Source organism: Rhinoraja longicauda, chromosome 4 (genome assembly GCF_053455715.1).
Source record: "Rhinoraja longicauda isolate Sanriku21f chromosome 4, sRhiLon1.1, whole genome shotgun sequence".
Taxonomy (NCBI): Eukaryota; Metazoa; Chordata; class Chondrichthyes; order Rajiformes; family Arhynchobatidae; genus Rhinoraja; species Rhinoraja longicauda.
In genome coordinates this window covers 23,550,155-23,568,936 of record NC_135956.1, presented here as the reverse complement: position 1 = coordinate 23,568,936, position 18,782 = coordinate 23,550,155, and the positions used below count along the sequence as shown (strand labels likewise).

At 40.2% G+C, this 18,782-nt stretch overlaps 1 protein-coding gene across 1 annotated transcript in view; it reads right to left on the bottom strand.

Moving 5' to 3' along the window:
• The window catches only part of LOC144593090 (chloride channel protein C-like), a 71,583-nt gene extending 53,259 nt beyond the window's left edge, over nt 1-18,324 (bottom strand). Inside the window, exons 1-6 of the mRNA XM_078398531.1 lie at nt 17,856-18,324; nt 11,225-11,354; nt 10,649-10,729; nt 8,146-8,321; nt 2,146-2,238; nt 1,591-1,834 (exon numbers count right to left, since the gene is read on the bottom strand). Of these exons, the coding sequence (XP_078254657.1) occupies nt 1,591-1,834; nt 2,146-2,238; nt 8,146-8,321; nt 10,649-10,729; nt 11,225-11,354; nt 17,856-18,082 (951 nt within the window). The 5' untranslated portion in view covers nt 18,083-18,324. The remainder of the gene's footprint in view (nt 1-1,590; nt 1,835-2,145; nt 2,239-8,145; nt 8,322-10,648; nt 10,730-11,224; nt 11,355-17,855) is intronic.
• Between the last annotated feature and the right edge of the window lie 458 nt (nt 18,325-18,782).

Genomic DNA, 18,782 nt, shown 5'->3' with positions numbered 1-18,782 from the left:
TAGATTGTCAGGAATTGCGCCCGATCTTGTTCCAGTAAGTTTGCTGACAATGTTGTTTCTTGCACTGACTTTAGCTTTTGTCTTCTCAACATGGGTCTTGAAGGAGAGACAATGATCTAAGGTGACTCCTAGATATAATGGGTGATCGCAGTTTTCAAGAGGGGTACCAGACCAGTCGGCGTTTGACTTCTCGGATGCACAGATGGAATGCACACACCTGTGTCTTTGATGGACTTGCACGGAGGTGGTTCTCTTCGTAGTAAGGTGTTAGCTTGTTGAGGGCATTTGAAAGTCGTTCTTTTAAAATGATTTTCTTCAAGAAGACCAGGTACAAAGAAACTACAATGCCTCCAATTGTATTGCGACTAAGATATTGCCTTGTGATGACATGGAGACAATTGAAATCAACATGAAACATACAACATGAAATCTGTCCTCAGGGTGTTATTAAATTTCTTACAGTTTCATTATACAAAAAGATCCTAAGGCAAGAATTATTGCCGAGAGCAGATAAGGAACATACTTTCCGGTACAACAGAGTTCTCCAAAGAACAAATCAACTACCTTATTTCTCTTTGGAAAGTATATCCTCTGCTGATCAAGAAGGCTGTAATGTAAAACTAGAAAGGAATGTTTTTGCCATGAGGGGAATAGAAAGCTTGCAATTTGCCAGGAAGGTTAGCTCAGACCAGAAATACCTTGAGGGTGAGTTCCCCACTAAAAGGTATGTACAGTAGCTTGTGGGTCACTTTTAAAATTATCCACTCAATTATGATAGATTTATTATAAAAGGGAATAATAAATATTCTTAAAGCACTCTTTTGCAATATTCCAAATTATTGAAAACAAGCAAAGATGTGAGCTGGTCCATCTCCAATACATTAATGTCTTTTAATATTATTTGAAGTTTTTTAAAAATTGGAATTTAAGGTGAAAGGGAAAATATTTAATAGGAATCTGAGGGGTAACTTTTTCACACAAAGGGTGGTGGATGTATGGAACAAGCTGCCAGAGGAGGTAGTTGAGGCAGGGACTATCCCAACATTTAAGAAACAGTTAGACAAGTACATGGATAGGACAGGTTTGGAGGGATAAGGACCAAATGCTGGCAGGTAGGATTAGTGTAGCTGGGACATGTTGGCCGGTGTGGGCAAGTTGGGGCAAAGGGTCTGTTTCCACACTGTATCACTATGACTCTATGGAAGATACAACATGAAATCAGGCCTTTTGGTCCACTATGTCCAAGCCGACCATTGATCATTCGTTCACACTACTTATATGTTATCCCACTTTCGTATCCGCTCCCTACACAGGGGCAATTTCACAGAGTACACACCAACCAACAATCACCACATACACGACCACTATCCTAAACACTAGGGACTATTTACAATTTACAGAAGCCAATTAACCTACAAACCCACACCTCTTTGGAATGTGGGCGGAAACCGGTGGACCCAGTGGCAACCCACGTGGTCACAGAGAGAACATGCAAACTCCACACAGACAGCACTATAATGGCTTGACATAGTGAGTAACCAGCATATTAATTTAATGGAGCTTTATACCTTGACTCTTCACAAAACATACCCCAAATAAGATGCTTTCTTCAGCCTTGAAGAATCCAAAATGGCCCTGATAGGTAAATCCATGGAAAGAGGAGGAGAGGAGATCAGTGGTAAATGTAGCCATCAAACAACAGAAAAAGGTCTGCCAGGCTAGTTTGATATCCCAGAAAGAAGCCACCTCTTCAAAAGTGAACAGCAGCCCACCCACAGGGGCTCGAAACACTGAAGCAATCCCTGCTCCTGCGCCTGCAGTAATGAAGTTTCTCCTGAAACAGATCAACAAGCCCAAGGATAATTTTTTACCACTTCTAAACAGGAATTTTAGGACAACATTGCTTTACTTTTGCCTCCAATTAAAGGAATGTTTTATATTTTAACTCACAATTTATCCCTCTTCAAACAATAGAATCCAAGGGGGGGGAATCATTTGTGTCAAACCCATCAATTACATAAAACAATTCATGATCCTAAACAGCGAATGCAGTACACAAATAAAATTGACAGTTTTCCATTGCTTTTAAAATTTGCTCGATGATTCAATGAACTCAACTTTCCAATTTCAAAATTGATCAGTTACCTGTTAGCACAGTTCCGAAATCTTGTAAAGAAAGGAAATTGGACTCCAAATGTGTCAGATTTAAACTGACTCAAGCCGCTTCCTAAAATTGAACTGCAAAGCAAAAGTCATTATTAATGATTATTTTTACATATTAGCTTTAGATTTAAATACAAGTAATGCTGCAATTTTGACATTTTGAGATAAACATTCCTTGGAATTCAGTAATCTTATAATCTATAGGGAGCGCTGCCTCAAAAAGGCAGCCAGCATGATTGAGGACTCACCACCCAGGCCAGGCTCAAATTTCACTCCTGCAATCAGGAAGAAGGTAGAGGAGGGTGAAAGCCATGACCTCCAGGTTCAGGAACAGCTTCTTCCCAACAACTATCGGTTCTTGAACACCACAAGCACCAACTAAACTATAAACTACGAGCTGCCTTGGTTGCACTAGGGACTTTGGGCTGTTTTTGTACTAATATTGTTGTTGTTTTTTAATTTACTGATCTTATGTATTTATTTATTATGTGATCTATAACCACTGTGTAGACCGATATGTTAAGCTGCTGCAAGTGAGAATTTCGGTGTTCCGTTTTCAATATATATAACCATTAAATACTCTTGACTTTTGAGCCTGCTATTGCAAATAATCCCATTACAATCCACCATTTCCTATTCTTACCTATTCTTACCTATAGCTGTACCAGTTCTAACCATTGCTGAAGGAGATTGCCCAGGACTTTTTGGCATTTGCACACACTGAACAGTACAGTCACATCCATGATGTGTCTGGTTTTATCACACGTTAAATTAAGTTTACATAGACAAAGGCTTTATACCGTGGGCTGCAGGTAATTGAGCTGTCTCATAAATCCAACATCCCACATGTGATTCTGACATCTTGTGCTGTGTTCTTGGAATTTGCACCTTCCACCTAGAATTGCATGGGGTTCCCTGAGGGTGCTCCAGTTTTTTCTCATATCCCAAAGGAGCAATAGTTGTTAATTAGCTGTTTGAAATTGCCACTGGTGTAAGTGTCTGTTGGGAGTATCGGGTGGGGATTGTTAATGATTAAGTGTGAGAGAATAGAGTACAGAGAAATAAATGGGTGGCACGGTGGCGCAGTGATAGAGTTGCTGCCTCACAGCGCCAGAGACCCCGGTTCGATTCTGACCATGGGTGCTGGCTGTACAGAGTTTGTACGTTCTCCCTGTGACCGCGTGGGTATTCTCTGGGTGCTCCGGCTTCCTCCCACACTCCAAAGACGTAGGGGATTGTAGGTTAATTGGCTTCATTAAAATTGCAAATTGTCCCTAGTGCGTAGGATAGTGTTAGTGTGCAGGGATCATTGGTCAGCGTGGACTCAGTGGTCCGAAGGGTCTGTTTCTGCACTGTATCTCTAAACTAAACTATAACTAAATAAGAATGATAAGATTACGTTGAGTGTCATCATGCACTCAATGGGGCAAATGGCTGTCTTCTGAGTTGTGAGGAAATTTGATATATATATATACTAGACCAAGTGGACCCGTTGAGCCCATTCCGTGTAGAGGGGGAAGAGGAAAGGGGAGAGGGTGTCAGTGAGTGAGCCCTGGAACCAAAGCCTCTCCTGTATTGGTCTAGCACCCTCAACCCCAAGCATAACATCCGAAGGCTGTAATGCATCGTTCGATCAGCTGAGAAGGTTGTTGGCTGCAACCTTCTCCCCATTGACGAACTGTACACTGCAAGGGCCAGGAAGCGAGCGGGCAAGATCATCTCTGACCCCTCTCACCCTGGCCACAAACTCTTTGAAACACTTCCCTCTGGAAGGCGACTCTGGACTGTCAAAGCAGCCACAGCCAGACATAAAAACATCTACTCAATAACCAAAAGTCTGTAGTTTCTTTTTGCTCTGGTTTATTTCACTCACATGTTTAAACCGTAAAGTTGTATTCCTAATGTTTTAATGTTTTATGCTTTATTCTTAATTGTTTACTGTCTGTTCATGTTGTTACTTGCGAGCGGAGCACCAAGGCACATTCTTTGTATGTGTACATACTTGGCCAATAAACTTATTCATTCATTCATTCATTCATTCATATTGCCAGAGAATCTAAGCAAGGTGGACAAATACTGATGTAGAAACAAGGAGCTGCAGGTGCTGATTTACAAAAAAAAGACACAAAGTGCTGGATTAACTCAGCAGGTCAGGCTGCATATGTGGAGGTCATGGATAGGTGACATTTCAGATCAGAACCTCATATGACCCTCATCCTAATGTCCTGGGAAAGGGCAGTATATACTGATTTAATAATGTCACTCTGTCCTGGGCATACCATCCAAAAGGCTGTATGTTTGGTGTAGCACGGATCATACCAGTGCTCCCAGATCTGCACCAATACACATAATTAACTCACAATACAGCAGTCTGTTAATGAGTACTCCCTGATGGCATCCAAAGAACAAGTAAAGCTCTGAGTTGCGCAATAGCTCACTGAGGCACATAAAAATCTGTATGCATTTTACTTACACCTCAAGAGAAGCAGAATTGGCTCAAATCGCTGCTGCAGAAGACAATATCTATTGCAGGCACGGAGGGGGGGGGGGGGGGGGGCTACCACATCCCCACTGGAAATAATGGTCTGATATTGCAGTAAGTCCATGGTTCTTGTCTCTTGAATGCGATCAGGCAGGCTGGACAACATGCCAGGCATTTGAATGAATGAATGAATGAATGAATGTATGAATACTTTCAAAATACATCCTCCATATCTTTCACTATCATGATCTTCATCTTCAGCCAGGCACTGGGCCACAACTGATGTACTTCTGGGAACTACCCCCGTTGTTAGTATCAAGTGCCTCTGCATGTGAAATGCAATGAGATTTCAAAGAGATAATTTTTAATTATTTGAAGAAATAACAGGGAAATTGAATCAAGAAAATCCAACATACCTCACAGCAAACGTAACATTTTTTAATCTACACTTTTTACATAACTGTATTGCTAAAATGCTGTAACACTATACTCTGCCCTCTTGTATTTTTCTCTTTGCAGTACCTGTTGTACTTGTTATGGCTTGATTATACTCTTGTATAATATTACCTAGATTTTCAGAAGGCATTCGATAAGGTGCCGCACGTCAGGCTGATGAGGAAGTTGAGGGCCCATGGTATTAAAGGAAAGATACTAGTATGGATAGCAGATTGGCTGGATGGCAGCCAATAACTAGTGAACTTGTGAATATTCTATAACTTGTGAACTTGTGAATTTGATTGAACTAGATAGCACACAAACAAAGTTTTCCACTGTATCACGGTACCCATGACAAAAATAAACAAATATCAATGTCAATGATAGTTTAGAGTTTATAGATACAGCATGGAAATAGGCCCTTCACCCCACACTGACCATCAATCACCCGGACACTAGTTCTATGTTATATCACTTTCACATCCTACAAATTAGGGTCAATTACCAGAAGCCAATTAACCTACAAACCTGAACATCTTTGGAATGTGGGAGGAAACCAGAGCACCCAAAGGAAACCCACGTGGTCACAGAGAAAACGTACAAACTCCACACAGCCAGCACCCATAGTCAGGATTGAACCCGAGTCTTTGGCACTGTGAGGCAGCCGCTGTGCTCCTTTGTCCATCCTTTTTAGGTTGTAGTATGTATGGAGTCACAAAATAAATTGGATATGAAACTGTAAAAGTTGCCAAGACATACCAATTTAATGGAATGTGCCAACACAGTATAAGAAAAGGTTGGAAGACAAAGGCTAAGAATGAAAACAAAATCACAGACAGGAAGCGTGTTCTATATAGCACTACAATGGGACTAAGTTTATTGACTAAAAAAAGATAATCAAAGTCAGGAATTTGGAATTTACTGATGAGTCCAAAGAGGACATTAGAAAAATTGTGAAAGATTGCAAATGACTACAGGAGGACGATACCAATCAGCAGAAAGAATAGAGGTGGCTTTTAATGATCAAATCACATCATCGTCAATTCCACCAAACAAAACATCCTTACAATGGCACAAGTGCTCACCATTGAAAAAGCTCTGAATTTGAGATTCAGGCCTGATCAATAGTCAATAGTCGTTTATTTGTCACATACACATAAATGTGTAGTGAAATGAAACATTACCCGCGGTTGAACAATAAGATCTGGCATTTGTTAAGGGGTGCTACCCTATCTAGGACACTGTTCAGGAGATTGCTTTTTCAATCTTTCTCACCTTATCGTTGTGAGCAACTTCTCCCACCAGGCTCTCCTGGAATGAGATCAAGGACTCTCAGATCTTGCTTTGAACCCTCCTTGAGCTTCTCATCAACCGTCCTCCAATCTGGTTCACAGGTTCGCTGTACTTTTTATACAGGGGCGGCTTAATAAATTGGTTATCATATCATCATATCATATCATATATATACAGCCGGAAACAGGCCTTTTCGGCCCTCCAAGTCCGTGCCGCCCAGCGATCCCCGCACATTAACACTATCCTACACCTACTAGGGACAATTTTTACATTTACCCAGCCAATTAACCTACATACCTTGTATCTGTTGTATCTGTTTCAGGCTCAACTGGTACGCTGCAAAATTGGAAGGCATGTTCTTCTGACAAATTAAATATCGTGCAATTTGAAGGATGGTCACTGTGAGTTGTACGGCAGCAACACTAACTATTGTGTCACTGTGGAATCAAGTGATTCGAGACTCCATATTACTGCTCAATGCACAAAAAATGCAATGAACACTTCTGGACTTAAAATGCATTAAATTCCTAAGTTTTTGCAAAGGAGAAACACTCAAGTCGTTAAATTTCCCGGGGGGTTCGAGAGTTCGTCTGGTGTAACTTGTTTGGAATTCTGGTGAAAATCGGAGAAAATGGTTTAAAAAAAAGTTATGCTGTATTTCCAGGATGACCAAGCTTCTCTGTCAAATTTATTTCAGATAAATGGAAGAAGTCACTAAACATCCAATTCAAGTTTACCTATCTAGTGAAATGTCTCCACAAGGCTTCATATAACCCTGTGTCTGTATCATTCACCATCACACTAGAAAAACCTCTTGCTCTTGGTTTATATCTCAGCTTGCTTATACACGCACAGAGGAGAATAGCAAGTATCAACAAACAGTTTTTTAAAAACTAGGTATCCTTTACTGTTGTTGGTCAAAACACATGACATGGAAATACCTCACCTGGACATGCCCATGGTTTCATTGATCCAGTTTATTTGTTTTGAACACATGGTGGAAATGTTATGAACATCAGTTATGGGGAATACATGTTTTTCCTTCTTTTGTGTGTCGAACAAGAACACCAAAAAATACCAATGAAGTATAGTATACAAAGTGTGAAATTACTTTTATAATGAAACAAAAGTGTCCTTTAGATATAGTCCTGAGTCCCTCTTTTGCTAAAATGTGAATTCTCATTTTTTCCCACACTGACCTTCTCTATGACCTATCCGACATTTGCTGAATTGAATGAAATGTTTTAAATAATATTCTCATTTGCAAATAATTGTATCATGACTTCGTCCTGGACTTGATCACTGCATATCGACCCTCAAAGTAACACTGCAGTTTTCAGAACACACTAGACTACATAGTTGGAATAACATAATATCTATGAAGACAGACAACCATTGAAGATGGAGTATGTGGACGACTCAGAATATTTAGTTATAATTTTTAAAGATTTCTTCACTGTGGATATTTGTCAAGGAGGATCTCGTTTTCTGTGACAAAATGCAGTAGACAAAGCAAATAACGGGAGGATACTTTATTGCAAATTGTATCCAAAAAACCTGCTTCAACTTCCAATAATTTTTTTCTGTTGATTCTAGAAAATTAATTAGCAAGTAATACTTCCTTTGTGCAAACAAAAAGAGATCTTTGGTGTGTGACATGGACAATCATTAATTATCTTGATCTGAGCAGACACTGAATCTGTTGCAACTTCACAGTTTTCTTGTTTCAACTGAGAAGCATTGTACTTTAATCTTAACAGTAAACTTCTTACCCCATATGAATCATTGGTCCTTCTGGCCCACAGAAGAGTCCTGAGGCGACAGCTAACACACAAGACACCAAGGTCCCAATCAACGTTCTAATGTGAAAGATATATTCAACTGAGGCACCATTCAGAAAACCAATCACTTCCGGCAAACCACTTGGCATTCCTAATGGACAGAGAAACTGGAAACACCAAACAAACAATGTTAATCAGCAAGAATTATAAAGAATCTCTCAATCCATCCTGCAAATGTAGGTTTAGCCAAGTTCTTCATATGGTTTATGAAATATTTTGGGACAGCGGGCTGAACAAATTGCCCCTTAGATTCTTATTAAATCGTTCCCTTCTCACCTTAAACTTATGTCCTCTGGTTCTTGATTCGTTTACTCTGGGTAAAATACTCTGTGCATTCACACTATTTATTCCCCTCATGATTTTATACATCTTTATAAGATCACACCTCAGCCTCCTGTGCTCAAGGAAAAGACTTCTAGTCTGTCTAACCTCCCTCTGTTGCTCAGATCCTTGAGTGCTAGCAACATCCTTGTAGGTCTTTCCTGAACTCTTTCCAGCTTAACAGCATCCTTCCTATAGCCGGGTGATCAAAACTGAACACATACTCTAAATGAAGCCTCACCAACATGCTATACAACTGTTATGCTATCTACTTGCGATGCCACTTTCAGGGATCTATGTACCTGTGCTCCTAGATCCCTCTGCTCCATAACACCCTCCAGGGCAAGCCATTTAGTGTGAATGTCCTGCCCTTGGTTTGACTTCCCAAAACGCAACATAACGCACTTACCTGCATTAAACTCCATTAGCCATTCTTCTGCTACTTGCCCAGCTGATCAAGATTCTGCTGTAATTTTTGATAACCATCTTCACTGCTTTGAAACGACCCACTTTAGTGTCATCTGCAAACTTACTAATCCTGTCTTGTACATTCTCATTCAAATTGCTGATATAAGGTCAGACTGGTTAGGCTGGTTTTATTTTCCCTGGCGCAGAAAAGGCAGAGCAGTAAACGCATACATTTAATAAAATTATGAGGCTGATAGATATTGTAGATAGGAATAATGGTTTTTTTCTATGGTGGTGGTGTAAAAGATGAGCGGGCATAGATTTAAGGTGAGTGGTAGGAGTATTTGAAGGGATCTGAGGGGAATATTTGGAGTCTGTACTGAGCTGCCTGAGGAGATAGTTATGAAGCATCCAGAGAAACACTTGAATTGCCAAGGCATAGAAGATAACAAAATTGAGTAAATGGGATTAGTGTAGATAGGTACTATGCAGGCATAGACATAGTGCATCGAAGAGTCTGTTTCTACGCTCATTGACTCTGTGATACTCTGGCTCTATGAATAGATTAGTCCAGCGTGGAATGCTGTTGAAAGGTTTAAACCCAGAAACCACCACCAATACGAGGTCCAAGAAACTGCAGATGCTGGAATCGAGCAAAAATCAAAGTAACAGCAAATTAAAGCAGCATCTGTGGAGGGAATGGACAGGCAACGTTTTTGATCAGGATTCTTCTTCAGACTAATTCTGAATAAGAGACTAGTTCATTCTTGACAGGACCTCACTCTATTTTGCACAGCCTTTAAAGAAGGTTGTCAGCCCATAGAGCCACATTTATCCAGGTGGAATCACAGCAACAACATACATTTTGATAACCGAGGATGATACGAGGGCTGCAAGGATCAGGGAAATGGTTCCCACTTTTGGTCAGGAAGCAGGACAGAAACCAGCTGGGAGGTCCTTTGGTCAGACTGGCCATATGGGAGGATGATACTGTTGTATCCTGCAAGGAGTAAGAATGTCCACTTATGGAACAACATGGCAAGACATATGTGTATGGAGGAACTGCAAAGCAGGTTAAAACGCAGTAACAAAAAGTTGGAACTCAGCATCTCTGGAGAAAAGGAATAGATGACGTTTCAGGTTGCGACCCTTCATGAGAATGAGAGACAGGGGAAGGAAATGAGAGATATAGACAGTACTTAGGACAAATGAATGGGAGAAATGCAAATAAACAATAATAATCAGAGAAATGTAGAGCTCATAATGGTCTATTGTTGGCTTTGGGAGAGGTGATAATGAATTATACTGACTCGTGATTTATTGTACAGTTATACAGATTTCATGATCTCATGAGACATCAGCTTGAAGTTACGGCAGAAAATTCTGAAAAAATACTCAGTTCAGGCAGCATGTGCAGAAAGGTAAACATTTAACATTCCAAGTTATTTAAATAATTTGCCCAATAGCCCAAGCGACAACTCAAATGCATAAATGTTTCTTTGAGTGCTTATTTCAGTGGACAAGCCGCTGTCAGCTATCCTTCTCTTCCACCTGTATGACCTAAATGTCTCCAACCCCACTCCCTTCCTTTGATATCCCATAACTGGAGATCACATTAACAAAATCATTGGTCATTAACTGTCAATAATATAATTCAATAATTAACATGACCAGTGTGAAAAGTTTACATTAGAGGGGAGCTTACCAGCACCACTCCAGAGGATAGTGCGACCATTATCACTCCAATTCCAACTACATAGATCCAAGTGAGGAAATATTGACTGTTCTATATACAAAATTTAAAAAAATAATTTGAAATTAGAGGAGGATCAATATGATATTTATTTTATACATTATTTTTGAGGAGAGGGCTGGCACATTCAGTCGATGCAGCATCAAACACAGTGATTTTCTGATAACTCCCCACTGTGACTTACCATGGAACTGATCAGTCTCTTTCTAGTGAGGAGAAATTATAACAGAGTGCACCCACAACTGCCTTTATTAACTGACAACTGTCCTCAATCAGAGATGGTATATGGCACAAGAAGAGCTAAGTAAACTATACTCCAGCCTTATATATAAGACATATCAATGTTGTACCATTGATAAAATAATTATAAAACAATGAGTTCATTTAACAAGAAATTTAGAAACAGAACCTGTGTCATTTCTGTTTTCGTAGTCGTATAATTGTATAATAAAACCTATTTCAATTCAGCAAAATGAAAAGAAAATGTAATCTCAATTCACATACAATCTTTTTTTTATTGTTCCTTACCTGGATGTAATGTAGAACAAGCATCCATTTCAATGTAATAATTGAGTCAATGGCCTGGTATACAAAAAAACCCAGGATTCCAACTGCTATTCCAATCAATCCCATCATAAACCATTGGTCCCAGTCTGACCTGGAACAGAAGAAGGAGAATGAGTGATCTTCCAAGTATCTCAAATAGGTACATGGAAACGTTAGACCACCTGCTCCACCATGTTGGTTGAAGACACTCAAGTGTTTACTTACCATACGTATCGAAGACAGAACAAAGAAATTCCACTTGCTGCAACATAACAGGTCGTAAACACACATAAATATAATAAACAAAAAACAATAAATTTAAAAAATTAAAAAAATTAAAACAATATTAATGCAAAAAGTTCAAAGTCCCTAGTGCAATCCTGCCATTTCGTAGTTCAGTTGGTGTTTGTAATATTCAAAAGCCTGATCGTTGTTGGGAATAATTTGTTCCTGAACCTGGAATTCAGTTTTCCAACTTGTATAGCTTCTTGCTGATGGCAGGAGTGAAATGAGAGCTTGGCCAGGGTAATGAGGGTCCTTGATGATGCCTGCTGTTTTTTTGAGGAGGCACCTCCTATCGGTCCCTTCGATAATGGAAAGGTCAGTACCCACAATGCAATATCCACCACTTTTTGTAATCTCCTTTGTTCCTGGGTGTTCGAGTCATGATGTAACAGTCAGTATGCTCTCTACTGAAAACCTGTAGAAGTTCAATAGAATATTCGTCGTCATACTGATTCTCCTCAATCTTCCAAGGAAGTAGATGCGTTGATGGGCTTTCTTTATGAATACATCAATGTGCGGGTCGCAGAACAGATCTTCAGAGATATGCATGCCTAGGAACTTGAAGTTGCTGACTCTCCCCACCATTGATCCATCGATGAAGACAGGCTCGTAGATTCTCGATTTCCCACTTCTGATGTCAACAATCAGCACCTTGGCCTTACAACATTGAGACCAAGGTTGTTGTTCTGGCACAATTCAATCAGACAATCAATCTCCCTCCTATACTCTGACTCATTGTTGAATGCAATTTGTCCAACAACAGTGGTGTAGTCCAAAAGTTTAAAGATGGAGTTGGAACTGTGTCAATGGTACTTTAGTGTTGAGGGGACTAACTCTCACCTCACTCTTGGTTAGCGGTGCGGGTAGTGCCAGAATATAAATTTACAGCATTAGGTCAAGAAAGTTTTGGGGCAAATAGTCTTAACTGTGCCCTGTGTTCTAAGTCACATTTGATATCAATGAAATTTGGCAAAGATTAGCATTTATGAAGGAGATAACCAATGGAGGAAACAGTGATTATCCACATAACAGAAAAAAAATCATGAATGGCTTTGTCCTGTTTTTGCACTCATCATTAAGGAATGAAAAGTTAATGGGTCCTCCTCCTTTATTAATTGTCCATTACCAATCACAAGTGGATGTGGCAGGTCTGCAGAACTTATGATCACTGAAGGATCACTTAGGTCTCTCCACAGGATGCAGCTTCTCCAATAGATCGCATCTCTTCTAATGTTGTAACCTTATTCTTAGACACAGTTCCTGGCATTTTCCACACTCTTCATTGAACCAAGGCTGGGCCCTTACATTGTTGGTAATGGTGGAATGAAGGGTGTGCCAGGCCTCAAGGCTATAGATTGTGCTGGGTTAAAAATCTACACTGCTCATGAATGCCTGGTATTGAGCTGCTAAATATCATGGACTGCTCCGCAGAGAGGTCCCAACCTCTAATTTCTGTTATTTAAAACTTGAGGTTACTCTGTCTTCAGTTTTTGGACCATATAGAATAATGCAAGAATGGAAAATATTCAGAGCAAAAATGCTGCCAAATCCAACTATCTGTGCTCACGGCTGGTACAATTATAGCCCTTCTTTTACTGGATCTGCTAATGCCAACTTACGGTCCAAACTCTTCTCAATCCAAAGTCCCAAGGTCCTCTAGTTGTTGATTTCCCAACTCCTGGAAAAAGACTGTGTCCATTCACCCTATCTAATCTCCTCATGATTTTAGGCACCTATATCACCCATCAATATTGTATGCTCCAAGGAATAAAGTTCCAGCCTGTCCAACTCGTCCTATAACTCAGTCCCTCCAGTTCTGGCAGCATCCTCATAATTTTTTTCTGCACTCTTTTCTGCTTAATGGCATATTTCCTATGTGTATGAAGGAACTGCAGATGCTGGGTTAAACCAAAGATAGAGACAAAATGCTGGAGTAACTCAGCGGGACGGACAGCATCTCTGGAGAGAAAGAATGGGTGATGTTTTGGGTCTGGTCTGAAGAAGGGTCTCGACCCGAAACATCACCCAGAGATGCTGTCTGTCCTGCTGAGTTACTCCAGCATTTTGTGTCTAACTTTGGCATCTTTCTAACAGCAGGGTTACCAAAACTGAATACAATACACCCAAGTACAGCCTCACCAACGTTGTGCACAACTATTTTTTAAAAATGCGTATTACCGTTATCCCTTTCCATTCAAATTCAAACACAACAACATTTCTGAGAAATAGCAGTAAATTCATTGAACGACAACTGGAGAACACCTTACAGGTTCACATCTTCCACATCCACACATGAATCTAAACTTGGTCAAACATTTTGAGAAATACAGCAACATAAAATAAATCTAAAAAATCCTCTTACCAATGTAGCAGAATTTTCACAGCTGCTCATCTTATGACTTGGCTCTATGAAACCTCTCTACGAGCACAGAAAAGATTTGGCAAGCCGGAAAGGCTACAGAGAAGATTTACAAGGATGTTGCCAGGGCTAGAGGGTCTGAGCTATAGGGAGAGGTTGAGTAGGCTGGGACTCTATTCCTTGGAGTGCAGGAGGATGCGGGCTGATCTTATTGAGGTGTATAAAATCATGAGGGGAATAGATTAGGTAGATGCACAGAATCTCTTGCCCAGAGTAGGTGAATCGAGGACCAGAGGACATAGTTTAAGGTGAAGGGGAAAAGATTTAATAGGAATCTGAGGGGTAACGTCTTCACACAAAGGGTGGTGGGTGTATGGAACAAGCTGCCAGAGCAAATAGTTGAGGCTGGGACTACTCCAATGTTTAAGAAACATTTAGACAGGTACATGGATAGGACAGGTTTGGAGGGATATGGACCAAACCCAGGCAGGTGGGACTAGGGTAGCTGGGACATGTTGGCTGGTATGGGCAAGTTGGGCCTGTTTCCACACTGTATCGCTCTAAGACAGTTAGAGTGCTAAACAGCACAAAAACAGGCCTTTCGGTCCAACTCATCCATGCTGACTAAGTTGCTTCACCAAGCTAGTCCCACTTGCCTTACCCATATATCCCTATAAAGCTTTTCTATCCATGTACCTGTCCAAGCGTCTATTGAATGCCATAATTGTAGCTGCCATTACCACTTGCTTTGGCAGCACAATTCATGTTGCACTTTGGGAGGTCAAATGCAAGGGGAAAATATACAATTACATGACTCTTAACAGCATTGATGAACTGAGGGATCTTGGAGTTCAAGTCCAAAACGCCCTGGAAGTGGCAACACAAGCAGATAGAGTGGTAAAGAAGGCATGTTATGCTTGTTTTCACAGATCAGAGCATTGAGTTCAAGAGTCATGAAGCATGTGGAGGCTTTAAAAAGGACTAGACCAAGTGGACCCATTGGGCCCAAACCTCTCCTGCATTGGTGCAGTACCCTCTCCTCCCCCCCCCCCCCCTCTCCCTCCTTCCCCCTCCCCCCACTCAACTCCCCTTATCCCTCCCCCCCCCTTTAAAGCTTTAAACTTTAAAATGTGAATAACTTTACAAAATATAACACTGATTTCAATGAAACTTCTTCCATTAGCTGCAAAGGGATGAAGGTGAGTGAGGTGGGCTTAAAATTGCCGCGCTATCGTGTACCGTTTTGGCTGTAGTTCAGGAACAAACAAACAAACAAATTAGAGTTTTAGTATATAGATGTGTAAGAGGTCTACCAGAATCTTTCTTGGAATAGGGGCTATTAGCTACAGGGAGTGGTTGGACAGACTTAAATTATATACTCTGGAAGGCCAGAGGTTGCTGGGAGATCTGGTAGAAATATATAAAATTATGAAAGGTATAGATAGGGTAGGCAGTTGGAACATTTTTCCATTGACAGAAAAAACCAAAACCAAGAGAGCTTTAAGGTGAGAGGGGCAAAGTTTAAAGGAGATGTGCAGGGTAAGTTTTCTTTTTACACAGAGGGTGGTGAGTGCCTGGAACCTGCTGTCAGAGGTGGTGGTTGAGGCTGATATGATAGTGGCATTTAAGAGACCTTTGGATAGGCTTATGGAAATGCAAGGAATGGAGGAAGATGGATTATGTGGAGGCAGATACAAGTTGGTCTTGGCATTATGTTTGACACAGACATTGTGGACCGAAGGTTCTTGTGCTGTACTACGTTCTAAACTCTAGCTGCCATTCCTCGGCCCATTGGATCAAGATCATATTAACATCTCAGATATATCAAAAAATAGAAATTGATAATGCTGTTGATGGATATTACAGGGCCACAGTGAGAGACAGCTGAATTTTAATCTCATCTATCCCATTTTGTTCTCCATCATTGTCATTTACTTTCTGTGCCTTTGTAAAGATACAGTCTATCCCACCCAAGATTTTAAGAGTATAGAAAGCAAGTGACAGCTGCTGGAGTAGGAAATGGGGCCAGTGAGATACACTGAGAGCTAAGAAACAGAAAGTAAAATCAGTTTAAAATGTAAAATTTTACAAACTTGAAGAGAAATTTACTATTTGTAGTGTGAGAATTTGTAGCTTCAATTATTACATCTATGGGCCTCTCGAGTTAATTGACTTTTCAGGACTTTGATTAATTTCTTTATCAGGGTGTTTCCATACTAAGTTAACGGCTCTATCTTGCATCATTTAGTGTGTACTTCCAGCACAAATCTCGCAATTGGTCAACAGATATAAGGCCAGCAGAGGCACGGCACAAGTCACATGCCATTTGTATCAATTTGCAATGTACAGGCTGAATGTAGCTTAGCACAACATATGCTTGATGCTTTTAGGCATTGGCACTCCTGTAGAGTGAGAAAACTGCCTAAGATATATAAAGTAAAATATTGAAATACTTTCCTGGAAGTTTCAACCTGCCTGATAAACCAGATAGCAAATGATTTTGCGATCTGATCAACTACCCTTCAGGTCTCTCAGATCCCAAAGGCTGAATTTTACCCTTCATAAAACAATCGGTTTTGGGGCCAAGTCAAAGGTTGAAACTCAAAACCTGGAACTTCATCCTACTCTGCCGGAAACCAAAATGAAGGGCAGGCCAGTGATTGCTCAAAAGGCTGTTTTTGATCATTAATAATTGAAATATTGTAATGAGACTATGTGCCTTTGTATTAACAATAGTCATTGTCAGCTGGCAAGTGAAATGAGGCAAGGGGCTTCATCCATAAGGCATGTCCTTTTATAGCTGTTTATGGTGCAAGAGGAGATACTACCTGCAGCAACATCCTAGGTTGGTTAGTATGTCATTCTTGTGCCATCTTGTCTGCCTCCCCTTACAATTGCTTCCACCATGATCACCAGAGTTCCATTATTCCTTGACCGCGGAAGTGTAGTCATTAATAGATGAAGAGGAGCAGTAATTTAATACCTGCAATTAACAACCAACCAAATTTTATAATTTGAAAGACATCTAGTTGTGACTGTATTGTAAATGTTATGTGATGCTGTTTCTTTCAACCGACAAACCATACTAACTGTATATATATGTACAGTTTAGTGTTGACTAAAAATGCAAGGAATGGCAGATGTTGGTTTACAGAAAAGGACACAAAGTACTGAAATAATTCAGCGGGTCAGGCAGCATATTTGGAGAAAATAAATAGGTGGCGTTTTGGGTCGGAACCCTTCTTCAGACTGTATATATGTTTTATATCTAATTAAAAGCAAAATTATCTTTAAGAATTGTTGGCTGCAATTTTATGCTGACAGCTTAATTGCAATACCAAGTTACATGATGCCATATAACTTCCTAGATTGCCAAATCGCCCCCGCCTCTCAGTTGTCTTCAGTGTGATTGAATATAAAACTTCTGACCCAATGCTCAAAAAATCGCTTGGATGTCATTTGTGAAATTTCTTCAGCAAATTTGCAAGACAGCCAAATCATGAAAGGAAAATCTTGGGACAAAATGATTGTAATTTGCAATTCCTTATATTCTTTGGCTATACCTATGAATTTAAGTCAATATATTCTGAATAAATTAAGCTCTGGAAACAGTTGCATCCATTCCCACTTCAACTAATTTTCTCAATGCCATTCATTTCTGCTGGGATATGGACACCAAGAGCATTTCCTTTGTGCACGAGATTATGCAAGAACCATTTGTGGGCTATTCCATCATGAAGCAAATCCCACCCGAGTCTAATCTCATCCACTGTCAAGGTCTGTATATAGCACATGTGTGCATTACACATAGTATTAGTGTTGACAAAAAAATGCTGCCTGTTTTTGTGCTCCTTATCCAATTAGCTGCAACCAGAGATATCCATTAATCTCTCATTAACCATTAAAAACATTAATTTTTCAACTCTGAAAGGCAAATTACAAAAAATGGTTAGCAATTGCATTAATTACCTGCAAGGCATTTCTCTCAGCCATTTTTTATAAACGTCACTGTGAGATGGCAAATAATCCAGACTCTCGTGTGATGCCAGGCTCTCTCGGTCCTTCTGTGTGTACTTCACATTAATTAAATCAGCCCCAGCACTTCTCTGAACATTCAGTTTACCTATCCCAGGTCCGATCAAGGGATCTTCCTCAGACTCCCTCCATTTCTTAGTAGGCTTGAACAGAGAAGTCATTTAGCTCCGGTGGCTTTCAGAGCCTCTGCATCCAGCTTCACAAGTTCAAAATAGGAAGAATCACGGCTAAAGCTTTAACGAACACTCAGTGTTTACCTGTATAAAGAGAAAATGACGCTGGGACTAGACTTAAGTTGATTCTTGTAACGAATAGACCCATCTGGTGAGAGCTTCCATAAACCTGCTATTTCCAGTTTTTTTCAGATGGTGAGTCAACAAAGACAGCCATCCTAACAATACTACCTGAAAAAGGCTCACAATCTTCCTAATTTGCCTCTGCCTCCCTGCATATGGTATACATATTATTGCCAATCTTTCGTAGTCTGCAATTGTAAGAAACAGTAGGTGTTTTTAATCTCATCAGGTCCATGCTGGCCCCTGCAGAGCAATCTTATCAGACATTTCCACACTTATTTCCATTCATCCCTGAAAATTCTTTCTCACATGCTTATCAACTCCCCTTTGACTCTTTTTGCCACTTACCTAGACTAGGCAGTAATGTACAGCAAATGTGATAAAAAACCAATGCACCATGCAGAAATAAGTGTAGTCAGAACATGGGAGCTCCACATGTGTAACATACGAGATTAGGGTGAAAGTTGGATTCCTGGTGCTGAGACTTTGATCCAGCTAATATCTTGGCTAATCTGTTACCCTAACGACATATCCTTTAACATATTTCGCTTGGGCAGCTTGCAGC